Source organism: Furipterus horrens, unplaced genomic scaffold (genome assembly GCF_987537825.1).
Source record: "Furipterus horrens unplaced genomic scaffold, mFurHor1.1.pri manual_scaffold_17, whole genome shotgun sequence".
Classification (NCBI taxonomy): domain Eukaryota; kingdom Metazoa; phylum Chordata; class Mammalia; order Chiroptera; family Furipteridae; genus Furipterus; species Furipterus horrens.
Window position 1 is genome coordinate 70,084,957 of NW_028327187.1, and position 19,824 is coordinate 70,104,780.

Consider the following 19,824-nt stretch of genomic DNA (forward strand, 5'->3'; position numbering starts at 1 on the left):
CATTAATTTATATGTTCTAGTCTGTCAATGAAGTCACCTCAAAGCGAGCACACATGTTGATTGACATGCACTTTCGGAGTCTGCGCACTAAGTTGTCCCTGATATTGAGAAATGAAGAAGCCAGTAAGCAGCTAGAGGTATGTGGTTTTCCCTAGTGCTGCTTGTAATTCTATCTAGAAATGGTAGCTGTTCAGTTACACAATTTGAATATGGGCAGATTGTTCTTTATTTACTGTTAACAGTTTCTTAATATCCTATATTTAAAAAATTAAAATACACAAAGCATAATCATACTAAAGTTTTTGTGCATGAGGTTTTAGAACTAAGCAGCAGTTATGTATATTAAGGAACTTCTGGAACTCGCTTTTACTAGAAGTTCATCAAAGCTGCTAATAAAATGAGACAATGCTTCTTCCGTATTACATGTTATCATTAAAGTATTACAGAATATTTACATATATAATCATATTCCTTTCATTATGTTTATTTATCTCTGTTTAAAAGGGTATAGATCTTCTTCATTCTAATTAGTTCTCACTCTTTAAAACTCCTGTCTTCAGATTCCTGCCAGAAGCTATTTCTCTTAACTTACTGCTTCATCTCTTAAGGTGCATGTTAGCTACATTTATTAATCTGTTAATAATTTCCATCACCATACATTTGTTTTCATTGATAACTATCTAGTACTTCCATCCATTACCATAGAAACTAAGTTAAAAAAAAGGGAGTTCCAAACTGTTTTAAGGGAGAAAGTGGTCAAGGCTGTATTATTGTAAAACCTCATGAAACTTGACACCTTCCAACTTGATATGTGCTTGCTGAACACTTAGTAGGACAGGAGACATTTGAATGTCCTTTTGCTATATAGTATTCCCTCACTTATCACGGGTATTACGTTCTAGACCCCCCCGCGATAGGTGAAAATCTGCGAAGTAGGAACCTTACATTTATTTTAGTATTTATATATATTTAAGGCTTTATAAACCCTTCCCACACACTTATAAACCATTTCCAGTCCCTTATTAACCTTTCCCACTCTCATATTAACCTTTTCTATACTTTAATAAACACTACTTATGTTCTTAAACATATTCTACACTCCTAAACTTATGTAACTTTAACAACATACGTATACAGTATCGCAAAATCCCACAATATAGCGAAAAATCCACGATAAATCACATGGCTGACCTAACTAAATACAGTTGTCTCAGTTGATAAAACATATTAATTACATATACATTTCTCTTCAGAGTTCAAGGCAGCTTGCTTCAAGATTTCATGAACAATTCATCGTACGAGAAGATCTGATGGGGTTAGCTATTGGTACTCATGGTGCTAATATTCAGCAAGCTAGAAAAGTACCTGGGGTCACTGCTATTGATCTAGATGAAGATACCTGTACATTTCATATTTATGGAGAGGTAAATATTTGATTAAATCATTTTTCCCTAAACTAAAAGTCAGTGTTTCAGATAGCTCATATTTTGGCTTAAATCTTTTCCCTTTTCTAATAGGATCAGGATGCAGTGAAAAAGGCTAGAAGCTTTCTTGAATTTGCTGAAGATGTTATACAAGTTCCAAGGAACTTAGTAGGTGAGTCAGAAATTGATGTTGGCATACACTAAAAAAATGAGTTGTTAATTATTTAGATCTATATAATTTCATTTTAACTCACTTAATTGAAGCTTAATCTTTGAAATATGGTCTGTTGCTACAGTATGCAGCAAATACATGGTGAAAATGATACTTAAAAGTTACATTTCAAAAAATGTACAAAATATAGTTCAAGCCTACTTATGCCAAGAGAGATAAACTTTGCGTAGCCTCTTCACTGTATATTTTACATATATTAAAAATGTTTTTTCAAAATGAATGACATTTGGGAGGCTTTATAATTTGGAATAGATTGACATTTGATCCCTTTATGGGGCTATCAAACAATAGCATTCTTTTTTAATTATTTTATTTATTAGTTTCCTATTTCAGTTATCCCACTTGCAATAGCATTCTTAATTATCTCAGAGTTGAAAATCTGAATGTAGGTTACTTAAATGTAGTAAGTTTCAAAGTTATAAGTAACTCCAAATGTCTGTGGGACTTTCTACAACATGAATGGTAATATTTTACCCCCCCATCCCCCCACCTGCCTCCTGTTTGGCAACCATTAGCTTGTTTTCTGTCTATGGGTCTGTTTATTTTTTGTTTTGTTTATTTGTTTTGTTTTCTTTAGGTGCCACATATAAGTGAAATTATACTGTGTTTGTCTTTCTGTCTAACTTATTTCACTTAGCATAATACCCTCTAGGTCCATACATGTTTTTACAAATAGAGCAAGGTATCATTTCTTTTTAATGACTGAGTAATATTATAATGTGTGTATGTGTGTGTGGTGTCCAAATTTATCCATTCATCTACTAATGGAAAGCTACATTACTTTCATATCTTAGTTATTGTAAATAATGCTGCAATTAAAATAAGAATAGCTGTCAATAGGGGGGAGGGGGAAGGGAGAGAAGGGGGATAAGTAAGGGAAGGTTTTAGTCAAAGAACATATATAAATGACTCATGGACATGGACAACAGGGAGGGATATGATTGTGAGAGTGGGGGTGGGTTGGGTGGGGGAGAGAAATGGGGAGAAAGGGGACAACTGTAATTGAAAAACCAAAAAAAAAAAAAAAAAAAGGGTGCATACATCTTTTTGAATTAGTTTTCTTTCTTTCTTTTCTTTTTTTTTTTTTCAGATTAATACCCAGAAGTGGGATCACTAGGTCATAAGGAAGTTTCATTTTTAATTTTTTGAGGAAATTCTATACTTTTTTCCATAGTAGCTGCACCAGTCTGCATTCCCACCAACAGTGCACTGGGGTTCCCCTTTTCCACATCTTCACTAACCCCTGTTCATTGATTTCTTCATGATAGCCATTCTGACAGGTGTGAGGTGATATCTCAATGTGGTTTTGAGTTGCATCTCTGATGGCTAGTGATGTTGAACATCTTTTCATATGAGCATTAGTCATCTATAGTCCTCTTTAGAGAAATCTGTTGAGGTCCTCTACTTATTCTTTAATGGGATTTTTCATTTTTTTATGTTAAGTTGGATGAGTTCATTATAATGTAGATATTAACCCCTTATCAGATATATCATTTGAAAATATCTTCTCTGATTTAGTAGGTTGTCTTTTCGTTTTCTTGATGGTTTCCTTTGCACTCAGTGGTAATTCTTCATTTTGACCTGTTAACTGTTGTTTCATGGCCATGACGAGTGCCAGCAACTACCTGGGAGTTCTTCAATAATACTCTCAAATGCTGCAGATATCTTTACTAGAATGTATCAGGGTGCACTTTTATCAAGAACACTACCTAGGTTTTCAATATATAAATAAAATTTGGATATACTGCCTATACAAGTTTTAAACTTTATACCATGACTAATTATAAAAAGTAATTCATGCCCTTTGGAAAATTTAAAGAATGAGAAAAATAAGGACTTCCTATGCTTTTCATTCACAGTTTCAGTCCTACTTAGCCTGCATTCTGTCTGCATAGAATTATAACCACCTTCCTATGCCATTTAAAAACCACTTGGGAAAATATTTTTCTCCAAAGAAAATTAGTTTTATTGAAGAAAAAGTGTAAATACTAGTGAAATCATACATAATGTATACTACGAACAACTAAAGAACATGACTATGTGACATTGAGATAACTTGCACACCAGTTGTGCACACCACCTGATCACCTCAGATTAAGGGGTGTTATGAATGATATTTTTCTATTATTTACAGTTTGTCAAGCAATATTTACCAATTAGAAACTTATTGTGTCAAATGCATTAAAGTTCATTTTGGATATAGCATGATGATCGGGGAAAGTTCTTGGATATTGTAATTGTATCTAGATTTCAATTTTATTTTACTTTTTGGTAGCTATTTGACCTTAGCAACTGACTTAGCCCTCCTGAGTCTTTCTTTCCTCACCTCTAAAACAAATGTGGTAATAGTGTCCACCTCACAGGGTTGTTGTGATGATTAAATAGGAATCTTTAGATAGCTAGGTATAGGTATATAGGTATATATTACCTAAGCTGTGGGCATAGTAGGGGACTTTAAATGTTCTCTTTCCATCTCCTAATCCAGAACAATCGCATCCAGTTCAGTAGAGCAGAATTATGCTAAACTGTCAGTTGGGATTTTGAAATAACTATGTAATATAGAATAGATTATTTGCTGTTAAACTTAGAAGCTACCTGTGGTCTTACGGAAGAGGGTTCCAGAGGTGACCTTTCACCAGAAAACCTGAAGTACAATCAATCTGATTTTTGTTTTCCTTCTAGTTAGTAAAATAAGGCTATCTCCTTCAGCACTGGGAATGTTGGGAGTTTTCAGAAAGCATTCTTGTATAATAAGGTTTGGCAAGGCAGATCTTTAGGGAGATGTCTAATAAGTATTGCATGATTTTCTTTGAGTCTCACAATATGATTAATGATCTCTTCATTTTTCACAAACCCTTAATATGTACAGTAATTTAGCTTTCTTTTCTAAATATTTGCTTGTTCTTCACCCACTTTGACAGTGAATTGGCTTAATTTTCCATCAGTGATAGTTAACACACAGGATAGTTAAGATATTAATAGAAATGTGCCCAAGTTTCAATTTTCGTTTTGCTAACTCATTTAGATCTTTATTAAAATCATCAATTTATGAAAATGTGTGTTATAGATTAAAAACAAACTGGAAAGACTCCATGTAACTTCTCTACTCCCTCTATTTCTTTACATTTGAAGAGAACAACAACAGAAATAATTGACGAAAGCACCTAGATCAGGAGTCCCGATTTAGTGGTGTTAGTTCTGTTCCCTGACCACAGGTCAGTCAAAGTTATCTGAGTGAGTGAGGGTACCACATGAGTACTAAGGTAGTGCTGATTAGAAGAACCACTACATCCTGTTGTGAGAATGCTTTCCCTGGGGTGTTATCTAAGATGATCTTAAAACAAATTTTTGGCTTCCAGATTTTTCCCCATGCCTTCCTTAGATGAGATGATGGGTCAAGCACATGATGAGCATTGCCAGTACAAGAGTGCTTTAGAAACTTTGGGAGAGCAATTGGAATTAAATGTAATTTACATGTACATTTCTAGAATCAGTAGTTATTACATTTGTCATGTGTCACTTTACACTAATGCATGATGACGGTTATGAAGGCAGTCACTTCCCAGTTAATTATATGACTGAATTTTATAAAATGAGGAAAGAATCGAGTGCCTGAAGGCTTGGAGTTTTAACATGTCATTGAATAATACTTAATCTTAAACAAGTTTTGACCTTTTTTTTTAAGTATATTTTATTGATTATGTTGTTACAGTAGTTTCAAATTTTTTCCCCATTGCTACCCTCTGCCCAGTACCCTGCTTCCCTCCAGCAATCCCACCCCCCTAAGTTCTTGTCCATGGGTCGTGCATATACACTCTTGGCTTCACCCTTTCCTATATTATTTTTAACTTCCCCCTGTCTATTTTGTATTTACCAATTATGCTTCTTAATCCCTGCACCATTTCCCCATTTCTCCCCCTTCCCCTCTCAGCTGATAACCCTCCAAATGATCCCCATACTTATGATTCTGTTCCTATTCTGGTTTGCTTAGTTGGATTTTGTTCTTATTTTTTAGATTCAGTTATTGATAGTTCTGACTTTGTTGTCATTTTAGTGTTCATAGTGTTGATCTTCTTTTTCTTAAGTAAGTCCCTTTGACATTTCATATAATAATGGCTTGGTGATGATGAGCTCCTTTAGCTTTACCTTGTCTGAGAAGCACTTCATCTGCCCTTCCATTCTAAATGATACCTTTGCTGGATAGAGTAATCTTGGTTGGAAGTCCTTGCTTTTCATCACCTTGAATACTTCTTGCCACTCCCTTCTTGCCTGCAAAGTTTCTTTTGAGAAATCAGCTGATAGTCTTATAGGCACCCCTTTGTAGGTAACTCTCTGCTTTTCTCGTGCTACTTTAAGATTCTCTTTTTATCTTTCACCTTTGGCATTTTAATTATGATGTGTCTTGGTGTGGTCCTCTTTGGCTCTAGTTTGTTTGGGATCTGTGCTTCCTGGACTTGTATGTCTATTTCCTTCGCCAAATATGGGGAGTTTTCCCTCATTATTTTCTCACATAAGTTTTCAATTTCTTGCTCTTCCTCTTCTCCTTCAGGCACCCTGTTGGTTTGGATGTTGGCATGTTTAAAGTTGTTCCAGAGGTTCTTAAGCCTCTCTTCATTTTTTTCAATTCTTGTTTTCTCATTCTGTACTGGTTGACTGTTTTTTTCTTCCTGATGTTCCAAATCATTGATACGAACCCTAGTTTCCTTCCCTTCACTGTTGGTTTTGTGTGGATTCTCCTTCATTACATTTGGCATAGCCTTCACTTCTTCCCTTATGCGTTTGCTGTACCTAAGCATATCTGTCAAGCCTGTGAGCATCTTTATCACCAGTGTATTTTTTAAAATAATTTGTTTATTTTATTTATAGAGAGAGGGGAAAAGAGAAAGAAAGGGAGAGAAGCATCACTGTGTGGTTGCCTCTCACTCGTGCCCCCAACTGGGGACCTGACATGCAACCTAGTAATGTGCCCTGACTGGGAATCGAACCAGTGACACTTGGCTCGCAGGCCGATGCTCAATCCATTGAGCCACAGCAGCCAGGGCTTTTTATCACCAGTGTTTTGAACTCTGTGTCTGTTAGGTTGGCTATCTCCTCGTCGCTTAGTTCTCCCTCTGGAACCTTGATCCATTCCCTCTTTTGGCCATACTTCTCTGTCTCCTCATCTTGACAGGCTGTGTTTGTTTGCCTCTGTGTCTTAGGTAGAGCTGTTGCTCCTATTACATTTTAAGGGGCGGAGCCTTAGGTTTTCTTGTCAGTAGAGGATGACCTGTTTCACCACATTTTGGCGCTGTATATAGGGGAGGAGTCTGAGAGGGAACAATGCCACTTGCTCAGCACTCGCCCGTTTTCTAGGTACTTCTCCTACTTTGTATGGGACTAGCGACTCTCTAGTTGTTGCCCTGGCCATCATTCGCAGAGTGGGTGGCTCTGTGGGCGTTCTGGGACTGTGGGCACCCTTTAAACAAGCAGACTCTGCTGAGAGACCAGCTGATTCTTTCTCCGCCCCAACCTCCACTGGTTTACACAGTCAGAAGCAATGAGTCTTTTATTTTCCCCGGCGCTGGGACCATTAGCTGCGTGGTCTGGTCTGGGGTTGGGAGTGTCCCCCCAGGTGTCCCTCTTGACTTTTTAAAATGTGTGACTGCGCTTTCCGGCAGCCAGCCGCTTCCACCATTGCTCCTGCCACCACACAGCGTCCTCTCTGCCCCGGCTCCACCCCTCCTACCTTTCTGAACGAGTATTTCTTCTTTATATCTTTGTTTGTTGGACTTCCATCCAGCTCAATTTTCTGAAACTTCTGGTTATTTCTGGTTTTGCGGTAGTTGTAGTCCTTCTTAGGGACATGCATGTCTGTCTAGGACTCCATCTTGTCCAGAAGTCCGATTTTAATGGTTTTGACCTTTTTCATTGTGGTTCTGTTAAAGTGTGATTTCTTAATCTTTAACTCTTTAACTTATCTTTTCACCTTTGAATATACTGATACAATTTGTGAATATCGCGCAGGAGTAGTATTCTGTTAACACATTGGTCTGAAGACCAATGTACTTCTTTTAGGTGTGTGTATATCAGGTTAATCCACTTAACAACTTAGAGGAACATTTGTAAATATGTCATGTAAAATTCTAAAAATACAGTCATATGCTACATATGATATTTTGGTCAGTGACAGACCACATATACTTTGGTGGTCCTGTAAGATTATAATGGAGCTGAAAAATTTTTGTCACCTAGTGACACCTTAATGACTATAACATCATAGTGCCACACATTCCTCATGTGTTTATGGTGATGCTGGTGTAAGCAAATCTGCAGTGGCAGTTATATAAAAGTATAGCGATACAATGACCTACATTGCATGATACTTGATAGTAAATGACTATGTTACTAGTATATGTATTTTCTGCGCTATTCTTTTTATCATTATTTTAGAGTGTACTCTTTCTTCTTAAAAGAAAAAAAGTTTGCTATAAAACTATATGTCATGTTATGCTAGCAGCAGCCTCATAGATCTCACGTTCATCGAGTTTCTTGATTGCATCATTTTCTCTTATGCTTGATTTGATCTCTTATTCTATTGCACAGTGACATGCTGTAGAGTCTTGTAGCCTATAGGCCATACCATCTAGGTTTGTGTAAGTGCTCTCTGATGTTTGCACAATGACAAAATTGCCCAACTGAGCATTTTTCAGAATATATCCCGCTGTTAAGTGATGCATGACTGTATTTACCATGAGCAAAGAAACAGATTTAAATCAGATACAGATAGAATTGAAATTGTCAAATAAATATGCAAATGTATTTTTATTATCTTTTTCTTAGTTTTTAATAGAATTTTGAAAAAAAGAATGATATGCACCACTGTACTAGCAAGTTTCAAGTGTCCCCTTTTATGTAAAGTAAAAGCCGGTCTTTGAACCGCCTGAAAAATTCAAAATTATCCAATTAGTTCATGAGTATTAATTCTAATACCTACACAAAGGAGTTTAAACAATGAAGACCTGGTAAAATGGAAGCTGATTTAACACTTTCTTTTCATTTGAAGACTCTCTGTTTTGGTCTTCCAGTTTTACATAAAATAATGTAATAGTTTACAGTGGGGTGTGCTTACTGGTTTAAGGTAGGTGTTCTTAAAACCAAACATAAATTATTCATTTCTTAACTTAGGTAAAGTAATAGGAAAAAATGGAAAACTGATTCAGGAGATTGTGGACAAGTCAGGAGTTGTGAGGGTGAGAATTGAGGCCGAAAATGAGAAAAATATTCCACAAGAAGAGGTATGTTCTAGTGCATATATTTCTGGTTTGCCTAAGAAAAGTATAAGATTTTTATTGTTTTATTTGACATTAATTTAGAGGCCTCTATGGTATGCAGCTAATGTAGTTATAAAAATTCTGATTATCAGGCATGCCAGTTAATGGCATAGTTGTAGATATGGCCTCTGTCTGTTCTCTAATGCTGTGGCTTTGGATTAGTCACTTTAACCTCTAAGTTCTTATTTCTCAAACTTTAAAATGGGTTGTTGTAATTGTAAAAAAAAGTGTAAACCATTTTTAAAATATCACTTTATGTTACTGATTGTGACATAATTGGGGCACTTAGGTTTTCTAGCTTTTATCCTTTCGTTTTTTTAGTTTGTGTGTATGTATAAGTATTTGAGTGGGGTCGGGAGGTGAGGCATGCTCTTCTGCACAGTGGCACTGTATTTAAAATAAAATCCACACAAATTGACATGATTTTCACATTTTGTCTAACCTTTTTTTCTTTTGTTAAATTTTATTTTGGTTGGAATGAAATCTTTTGGGGTTTTTACTTTTTACAGATTTTTGCATTCTATTTTGTTTATCAAAACTTTATAGTAATTTATATTCTTAAAATATGATCATTGATAACAATAATGAAGCTAAATAAAGGCTTAAAAACTGGTTCTTTTTTCTCTTGTGTTTGTGTGTTTTACCAAGGAAATTATGCCACCAAATTCCCTACCTTCCAGTAACTCAAGGGTTGGACCTACTTCCTCAGAAGAAAAAAAACATATAGATATAAAGGAAAACAGCACTCATTTTTCTCAACCTAACAGTACAAAAGTTCAAAGGGTAAGAAATATGTGTCACTTTAAATTACACTAAAAGTAATTTCTTTGACCCAGATGTTGTAATTGGTGTTTCAGGTATTTTCTCTGGTTAGGTTTATAGGATACTCATGTTTTTTTTTTTTTTTTTTTTTCAAATCTGAGTGCTAGCTTATGTTAAAAACTGAAGTGATACCTACTTTTCAGTTTATTCACAGTGACAAGCTTTTGTTGTAAGCATAAAATATGGGGTTGCTTTTAATGGTCAAATTTTGCTTTTGAGGGTGGACTTTAATTTTTTCATGCCTTATCTCTTGAAATTTTGCAGATTATAATAGCTCAAAATGTACCGTCTGTTAGATGCATTTGTTAGTACTTAAAACCATATTTAGAAACTGGTTTTCAATATTTGAACTGACCTAACTGTTTAGAAATGAGTTTAGAAGTCCTACAGTGAAAGTCCTGCGTTCAGGCTTCTGTGTATCATTTGTTATAGTTAACGACATCACTTGCATTCCTTATACTGCTTTAGGTGTTAGTGGTTTCATCAATTGTAGCAGGGGAATCCCAGAAACCTGAACTCAAGGCTTGGCAGGTAGGAAAACATTCCTTGAAAAATGCATTTTAATTTTATATTTTAATGTTAATCCCCCTTGTTAAGAAAGACTACAGATGATGACCTGGGTTGGAGGCTGGTGGAGTGTTTGTGGGTATGTGGATTTACTGTCCTGGGGAGAAAGCTCAAATTTGTTCCTATTGCTTTTAAGGCCTTTCTTTCATGGTCACCTGTCCAGTATCATCTGTTAAAACTCCTCCCCCTTGCAGTCCAGAGAGACTTGAAACATAAACATACTGAAGTACTTACAGATCTCTGAACAATTACACTATCTGTTGCTTCTAGATGGATGCATTTGTTTCTTCTGTCGAGAGCACTCTTCCTCCTGCCACTTTGCTTTGACCTTACTCCTTATTCAGCTTTCCATGAGTACTTACCCCAGGTCGCCTTCTGCTTGACTGGCTGAAGAGCCTTTCTCCCTTCTATGCTCCAGTGAATGTGCTGGCCTTATTGTAGCACCTCAGCCACATTGTGGGTTCCTTGAACGCAGGGAAGGGACCCCTACATAGCTCATGAGAACTGTTTACGGGGAAAATGTTATGACTCACTAGAGATTCAAAGAAAAAATGCTTTTTTATAAAGAGAAATGTAACCTCAAGTGGATTGGGTATTTCTGTCTGGTAGGCAGGTCAGTTCCCATACCAGAACAGGGAATAAATCACTTTTTCTTGGTGTCAGTATAGAAGGCCACCATTCTAATCTTGCCTTTTTTCACTTTAATTTACTATTCTGGTCCACTAGCAATATGCTTAAATTAGAGTGATACTTGGGTGCATCAGCAGTTTGGACACGTTGAAAGAGAAAATATTTTAAAATTATTTTTTCCACAGCCAATCAAACTAAATCTATGACATAGGGTTTCAAATCTTACTTTAGTTGTATATGATTCAGAGGGAAGGACAGAGCATTTTATCATATGACACTTTGGAAAATAGTATGGTTAACTGTTTCGTAACAGAGACAGTTGTGGGAAAAACCCAGTAGTGTTTTTGAGAAAATCTGATCCATGGACCTGATAATTCATTCCCATAGTTCATATATTATGTGATGCCAAAAACAAACAAACAAAAAACTCATTATGAAGTCCATGGGTTTTCAGTCTCACCTGATTCCTCAGGTGGTCATTGCTACTGGGAAGCAGTGCCTTTTGTATCAGATAAAGGTCAGCCTCGAAGCTATATTTCTTAATTGTTCAGTTTTGTTCCCCATCAGTAGTCATGTCCACGTGGAAGGAAAAAGAAAAAAAATCTGTTCCAGCCCTACATCCATTTAAGATGTTGTGTACTGAATGCAAGCAAGCAAAAGCAGCCCAGCAGTAGCATTTTTCAAATGAATGCTCTTTTTAAAAGAGTGATGCTTGTTAAAAAGACAGCTTCTTGGCTTCTAACACCTAGAAACTTCACCTAGAAAATTATATTATACACATCAGAGCCATTGTGTGCTTTTTTAGTCACTTCTGAACATCAGTAACTATGTGTATTTCTTCAGCAAAATATTGAAATCTTCTCAACTCTGAATGTCATAACTGCCAGCTATTAGTTTGCACAACTGGTATAGGCTTCCCTATAACTTGTAACAAGAAATAGTGTTTTTTTTTCTCATTTGTACCTATAGGCTGGAAGTATATAATTTTAATACACTACTTTTTAAAAAGAAAAACTGTCCTTATATTAAAGCAGTACCATAGAGGGAAGATGAAACTTTCCTTATGACTCAGCCTTTTATAATTTTCAGAGCACATTGTTGAAATGAATTGAAATGTTAAAATATATGTTCATGGATATGCCAGTTTTTTCCCCTCACAGAATAATTACTCAGTACATTTTAATGTATCCTAATTTTGTTTGTGTTTTGTTTGTACTCTGTTGACTTGGTTAGCAAAATTGATTTAGTTTTTACTTTTGTACCCTAGTATCTAATTTTGAATGATTTTAAAACATAATTTTATTTTGATAAAAAATTCTAGATGAATTAGAGCATTCATTTTGTTTATACATCTCATGTTAAAGCCTGTATAATTTTGAATTACATAATTTCTGACTTTGCCAACATTTAATTGTAGTGTTTAAAATGTAATAACTTGATGCATTTAAGGGGTTGTTATATTAATCTGTCCTTATTCATAGTAGCTGTGTAAAATATACCAGCTATTTTTGTTTTCATATATTGATATATATTTTCAAGATATATTTGTATACCTACTCTTTGTCAGACATTATGCTAGAGATTTAGTCATTTGCATTTTTCAGATTAATCCATTATTAATTTTATAGGGTCATTGTTGCCATTTCTTTTCCAGGGTATGGTACCGTTTGTTTTTGTGGGAACAAAGGATAGCATCACCAATGCCACTATTCTTTTGGATTATCACCTGAACTATTTAAAGGTGAGAACAGACAAAACTTTAATTTCTAATTCTTTTTGCACTAAAATATAAAAATTCCATGGTAGACCTTTTAGCATTTAAGATTCATTCTGTACATTACAATGAATGAGCTGGAAAAAGTAATAGAGAAAAGACTTCACTTTGTTTAGCTTATTATGTTCCTACTGTAAACACAAGTCAATTTTCATCATCATAAATTTAAGGACCAGTATCCTAGTTCTCAATAAATTCCCCTATTTCCCTTTATTCTTCTGTTAAACCCTTACACTCATTTTAGGTAAATCCTGCACATACATAGATTAGTCATTCAGTTGATCCTTTCTAGCCTTTGTGACTTTTCCACTCGCCTTTGTTGTCTCTTTTATGTCATTTAGTAAGGAAATTCCTTTGTTTCATGAAATCTTCTTTTTAAATGTTTATCCTTCATATTTTTCTCTATACTCTGTTATGCAAAATAGAAATGATTTGTGTCTTGTTATAAGTGCTTATTTTAGTTAGTATTTGTAGCATTTATGCCTCCTCTTAGATTCCAAACTGGAAAGCAGCAACCAGGGGGCTACAAGGTATAAATGAAAACAGCACTGGATTGTCACTCCAGCCATTTGCTTCTAGATTCTCTTCTGCAGTGAACTAGTTGTGTGACTTTAGGCAAGTCACTTTCCTAGACTAGATGCTTTTTAAAATTTCCTTTGGCCAAAATGTTCTATAAGTCAATGAAATGGAGTCTTATCCATGTCACTTTTATAATTTCTTCTTTCTAACCATATGTATCAAAATTATAATGTAACTGGTACTAAATAATATTTTTAAAGTAGTCCAACTCTATTTTATTTATAATGTTATCTTAAGAAGTCATTGCTGATTTCTTAAATAAAATTAAACAATTTCTACTAGTATGCAACTAAGGAAGAAAATTGCAATAGTTAGGCATTTCATTCATTCTTGTGGTGGTCAGTTAATAATTGAAAGTGGTAAAGTTTTATCCAGCAAGGCTTGCATGGGTAGGATACCCCATTGATTTGCTTATTTGTTTTTGTTTTAAAATGTGTTTCTGTGTAATCAGTTGTATGTGTTTTTCTTCATATTCTTAGCTTAAATTAATTATGAAGACCTGGAAAGTTAGTGTTGCATTGTATCAATCCCTTGTTCTTTTGACTAATCATCTTTCTTAGATCTTTTGATTCATTCTTCACAATTGAATATCTTTTTTGGTTATCATCCGCTGTCCTGTTGCCATTCTTTCCATCACCAGATCTTCACTTGAGTGGGCCTGGCATCGTTCACCAAAAGGTGACTGCTTTGCCCCAGTTAGAAAACCTGGACAACTTCTGTTCTGCAACATACACCCATTCCATGAACTATAACTATACTTTTGGAGTAAGCCACTCACTCAGCTGCAGTCTCTTCTTTATTCAAGTCCTGTGTAAAACTTAACTCTAGTTCAGAGCTCAGATCAAGCTCACCCAAATCCTCACCTGCTTTTTTTTTCCCTAGAAATCGCCACAACCAAGATTTTAGTAACTTACCTTTTCAGGGGCTTCTCCAGTGACTGTTCATTTATACAGTCTCTCTGACGGCCTCTGCTTGACTGAGACACCCAGTACTACTGTAGTTATGGATCTAGCTCTCTGTAACCCATAAATGAGATATTTATGGGTAGATTGGAAGGAAAGGGTTATAATTGAGACTTTATATGGATTTGACCAAACCCAACATGTTGGAAGCACTGTGTGTAAGGATCTGTCTGTGGACCCCAGGTGTATATTTTGATCAACTAAATTTATACTATCCATTGTACTTGTTCTAGTAGAGTTATAGTATTTAAGAGGTTTGCAAGGCATAATGTAAGACACCTAACTTTGTGGTTAGCTATTAAATAGTTTTCTCCCCTGTAAGAGGAATATGAACATTTTCAGTTCACTGAAAATAATTGTTACTTAATTGTGTAACCACATCAAAGACCTACTGTAGTATATGTTCTTTGTAAACAGAAGGTGACCCAGACTCAATGTTTTGTAAATTAAGATATTAACTGGCGGATCTTCTTCAATTCAGATGATTTACAATGTGTGATATTTTAGGGTTAACTGGTTAAACCTTAGATGTCTATTTTCTGCATTCATACATTTTAGAGTTGTTTTATTCAATATATCCTATCATTAAGAAGTCCCAAAACTAGCATATCTGTGCCTTAGCAGATTCCATTGGATAATAGTGCCACATCAGACAACTTTAAATTCTATTAATGCTGAGTATTTTTGTTATATCTCTAATTCTGGACATCAGTAATCTGTTATTTATAGTAATTTTCTTTTTAAGGAGATCATTCAGTTTCCTGATAATTCTGTGTAACAGTGTTTATTATAAATTTAGAACTGAAATTGCAATATTTTCAGTATACTTTTTATCTGATGAAAAGGAGAAAGGTGTTATTAAGTAAAATGTCAAATTATTTTTACTGTTATCTTGTATATTTTAAATAGGAAGTAGACCAGTTGCGTTTGGAGAGATTACAAATTGATGAGCAATTGCGACAGATTGGAGCTAGTTCTAGACCACCACCAAATCGTACAGATAAGGAAAAAGGCTATGTGACTGATGATGGTCAAGGAATGGGTCGAGGTAGTAGACCTTACAGAAATAGGGGGCACGGCAGACGCGGTCCTGGATATACTTCAGGTACAAACTAAGCATTTTACTCAGTAACTTTATCTGTTCCTAGACTTAATAGCTGCTAACCTCTTAATATTCATTAGAACCCCATTATAACAATTTCTCAGTAGATGGTTTCTAATTCACAGTGGGTCAAATTGTGTTGGAAGACGTAGAGTAAAAACCTGATAATAACACATAGAGTTCACAGGGCAGGTGTGAGTTCTGTCCACGCTATGACTGGGTATAAATATGCTTAAGCTCTTGCGTGTTGATGACTTTCCTAAGGCCTTTCCTGATTTTATTACTGTATAGCCAAAACTTTTTACATTTGTGTCCTGTGGCTCATTTTTTGTCAGGCGTGTGCTGGTCATACTTGCTGGATGGACTGTAAATCAGGGGTCTGCATCCTGTGGCTCGTAAGGTGATTTTGTATGGCATGGCCAAAGTCAGCCCTAGGCACAGTCAAGAAGTCGGCAAAGTTTCTCTTTGCCTTCCCAACTCTTCTGTCAGTGCTTCTTTCTTCTCTCCCGGTGCCTTTCCCTCAATGCTGTCCCCACCTGCCAGTGCCTACTGTCTTTCTTGCTCAACTGTGTATCTACTATGTAACTTACTGATGATGGTATAAGGTATAATCCATCTCACAAATATTTGCATTTCAAAAAGGAACTCTTTAAGATGGAAAGCCTTCAAGATCCACAGGAATGAAGCTATAATGGTGAAGCTATAATTGGTCATTAGCTCCAACAGAGGAAAAGAGAGGTAGTAGAGTTGATACTATGGAGTGGGGGAGAGACATACCTGCTCCTAAGGCCAACCTAACCCCTAACCCCTCTTTCAAAAGTCTGTTCTTTTTGCTGTTGAAGTCCCACCTCACTCACTATGGAGCTCTTTTCTTCCACTCCCATCCCTTAGGTCATTAACCCACTCCTTGAGGCATAATGGGTTTATTATAATAATTCTTTTATTAATAATAAATTATTCCAGTGGGAATGGGAGGGAAGGTTGTGGACTAAACATCAGGAAAGCATATTCCCATTCAGCTGGGGCCAATCCCTGTTCCCATAAGCAACCCTTCCTTAAGACAGTTGCCATAGTGGTCTTCTTTGCTACCCTCTTAGAAGTGACCAAAATGTGTACATTCCCCTCTATTCCTTAGCCAAACCTTACTAAAAGGAACTCTTTATAGAGGTTTTGTTTATCAAGGTATTGCATTTAACTGTAGACAACTTTTCCTCCAGAGAGCACAGATGGCACAGCTGTTTAATGATGTGGAATATTCAGGTTTGAACTTAGATGACTAAAAAATAATAGCTTTTATTTCTTTTCTTTGAGAGCGAAAAATGTTTACCAAAATTACCTCAAATATTGTAAAACCCTTCATTTTGAATTTAAGATAATTTGTTTTACAAAATGGAAGGTGATAATACTCTTTGGTGGGCTTATAAATTGGGAAAAGTATTGGATTACCCCTGAAACGTCTCTGGAAGCGTCTGTTAACCTAACTTTTTTTTTTAAGTTGGACAATGGTATATAACTTTTAACTCTCGATAGGAACTAATTCTGAAGCATCAAATGCTTCTGAAACAGAATCTGACCACAGAGACGAACTCAGTGATTGGTCATTAGCTCCAACAGAGGAAGAGAGGGAGAACTTTCTGCGCAGAGGAGATGGACGACGACGTGGCGGTGGAGGAAGAGGACAAGGAGGAAGAGGACGTGGAGGTGGCTTCAAAGGTACAGAGATTTTCATTTGTTAAGAAATAAAGGTGAATTTGAAAAACTGCCTGAAGTTCTATGAAAAATCTTGGTGATTTAATGCCATAGTACCAAAACCCTGTTTCTCTTCTTTTGTACTGGACACCATAGGAAAGGATCAGCCTTTAGTCATCCAGTTATTAGTAGAGTATTAGCCTTCTTAATGGTTCATGTATAATATATGAATAAACACTGGTAACTAGTTCAGTTCTTTCAGGGTTCTAAACATAACAAAAATAACATCCAATTAACCTGTAATAGTTGATGCAGAATTATAATGCCTTCAAAATATTTTGTTTTTTGGTAGAATGCTACATTATTAACTATTATGTAAACTGGAATCACTAGGTTGCTGATTAGATTTAATGGTTGGTGTAAGTAAATTGAGGATATGGGAATAAGGAGCTTCCAATAAGCTTGTTAGAATAGGTAACTGTTGAGCCTTTTAAAAATTTCTGTATAGGAAACGATGATCACTCCCGAACAGATAATCGTCCGCGTAATCCGAGAGAGGCTAAAGGAAGAACAGCAGATGGATCCCTCCAGGTAAACCTATATGCCTCTTTTCATTTAAGTTGTTTGAATTACAGTAGTTTGAGATTCATGAGTTTATTTTACGTTATTTTTAAACATATTCAAAGAATTTGCATTTGATATATGTGAACTAATTTTCTTTCAGCATTACAGTTGTGGCAATATTAGTCTTTGGGAAAGTATCCAAAGATTTCTCTAGAGAATATGCAGTCTTAAGTATTTGTGAAGACTTTGACAGCCACATTATGACTTTGATACCACATTGGTGGTCCCACCAATTCCCCCAAGAAAAGAATATCCTAGAATGTACTGAGAGAGAGGCTTGAGTTAGCCCTGTGGGTGCCTCCTCCCCTGAGTAGCAGGAATGTGTCCTCTCTAAGTAGAAAGTAATGAAAAGGTGTCTTTTTCAAGGGTAATAATTATGATGGGCAGGCTGATGATACTCAGCTAGAACCTGCTGAATCAATCAGCTGCTTGTTTATAGCCAGCCTCTATTCTGAAACTCCCATATCAATTGGTCATCACCTGTGATGATCCCATTGTTAAATAATTTTGAAATTACTGCTGAGCATGTCCAGACACCTTTGCTGTTTTGTGTGTGTTTTATCTAATTTAATCTTACAGCAGCCCCCTAAGGTAAGTTATTTTATTCTGTTTTATAGGTGAGTAAACTGAAATTTAGAAAGATTCAGTACTTTGCCCAAGGTTACATAGTGAGCATATGGTGCAGTGATATTTGAACCCAGCTGTCTGAGTCCAAGAACCCATGTTCTCTTCTACTTCTTCCACTCCTAATGCTTAACCCAGCTAGTTAGGGTTCCATCTTTACTGTGGATTGGTTTGGGATCAACACCCAAAATAAGTGAGAAATAACTTTTTAAGAGCAGAATGTTTGTAACAGAATGTTTTTTAGAATTCATAGCAGCTGTACGTACATGTTACCTACTGGTGGGTTCTTAGGACCAGCATAGAAAAGACCTTAGACCGAAATAAAAAGGTGGATAAAATAATGTACTTATATGTGGTTTATGGAGATGTAAGGCATTTATATGTACCAGTTTTGTAATTCCCTACTTAGACATGTTCAATGAAGTAGGCTTTCTGATCACAGTGGTTAAAAGGATACATATTTATAATTAAAACAGCATATCGAAAGAAAGGCTTTGTTTTCTATGTAAGTATGAGAATAGATATAAATCAAAGCACTGAATCTTTGACAACAAAACATTTAAAACACAAACCCAGATTAAACACTTGAACACACTTTGAAATTACAGTGAACCATTTTGGGATATATGTAGCATATGTACTTGAAGCAGATCAATATTTGTCATTAGGCCCATTGGTTAATATTATCTTCCTTTTGCACAGCATCTAGAACTCTTAGCAGTGTTTTAAGTATTCAGTGTTAGCACTTAAAATATTGTATAAATCTTGAATGTTATTTTTTAAATCACTTTCATCTTTATACTCTTCCTGGGATTCTAGTCCCTCTACATATTAATGTCTTCAAATTTCCCTATACAATGTTCAATTCTTATTCTTCAGATAGAGTTCAAGTTATATGATCATTTTGATTTGCCTTACTGAAATACAAGCTGCTAGAAACTAATGCTCAAATTCTTCTACTAAAGAGAGTGGGAACCCTCAGTATAGAGAAACTGAATCACACCCATGATAGATATAAAGTTGTAAACTGAAGGCTAGTTAATGAGTGAGTGAGTTGAGTTTTTATCCTGGTAAAGTCAGAATAGGAAGGCATTAATTTGTTTCTTTTCTCCTGCATTTCATAGTCTTTGAAAAAACCCGTTCTTTTGAACTCAAGTAGTATAGCCATGTATATTTTGTCATCAGTAATGGTAATTCATTTTAACTATTTGTTTCTCACTATTTTCTGCTTAGAAGAAGACACGGTAGGATTGTGAGTTTTTATCTAACTTTGGATGCAGTGAGATGACCAGTGTGTTCCAGTTAAAGAAGAAGAGTGTTTTAAAATCATAAATCAAATAAAGATCCTACCTGACCTATTTCTTGCACTTCTTCTATTCTCACCATCCATTTTCTTTTTTAACATGTGGAATTTGCACTTCAGGCTTAAATTTCTTGTCAGGCCAATTACAGATTACAATAGGATATGGGCTGTGTATATAACAA

General features: G+C 35.6%; 1 protein-coding gene across 16 annotated transcripts in view; it reads left to right on the forward strand.

Moving 5' to 3' along the window:
• The window catches only part of FMR1 (fragile X messenger ribonucleoprotein 1), a 54,433-nt gene that overhangs the window by 32,519 nt on the left and 2,090 nt on the right, over positions 1-19,824 (forward strand). For 4 of the 16 annotated variants that reach the window (XM_090265437.1, XM_090265439.1, XM_090265447.1 and 1 more), the window contains 10 exons: positions 21-137; positions 1,254-1,424; positions 1,518-1,596; positions 8,821-8,930; positions 9,615-9,749; positions 10,257-10,319; positions 12,640-12,726; positions 15,210-15,405; positions 16,933-17,115; positions 17,600-17,682. In XM_090265437.1, coding sequence (XP_090121563.1) covers positions 21-137; positions 1,254-1,424; positions 1,518-1,596; positions 8,821-8,930; positions 9,615-9,749; positions 10,257-10,319; positions 12,640-12,726; positions 15,210-15,405; positions 16,933-17,115; positions 17,600-17,682 — 1,224 coding nt within the window. Of the gene's footprint in view, positions 1-20; positions 138-1,253; positions 1,425-1,517; positions 1,597-8,820; positions 8,931-9,614; positions 9,750-10,256; positions 10,320-12,639; positions 12,727-15,209; positions 15,406-16,932; positions 17,116-17,599; positions 17,683-19,572; positions 19,694-19,824 lie in introns of those variants that run through there. The other 12 variants (XM_090265438.1, XM_090265442.1, XM_090265441.1 and 9 more) reach the window with 8 other exon arrangements.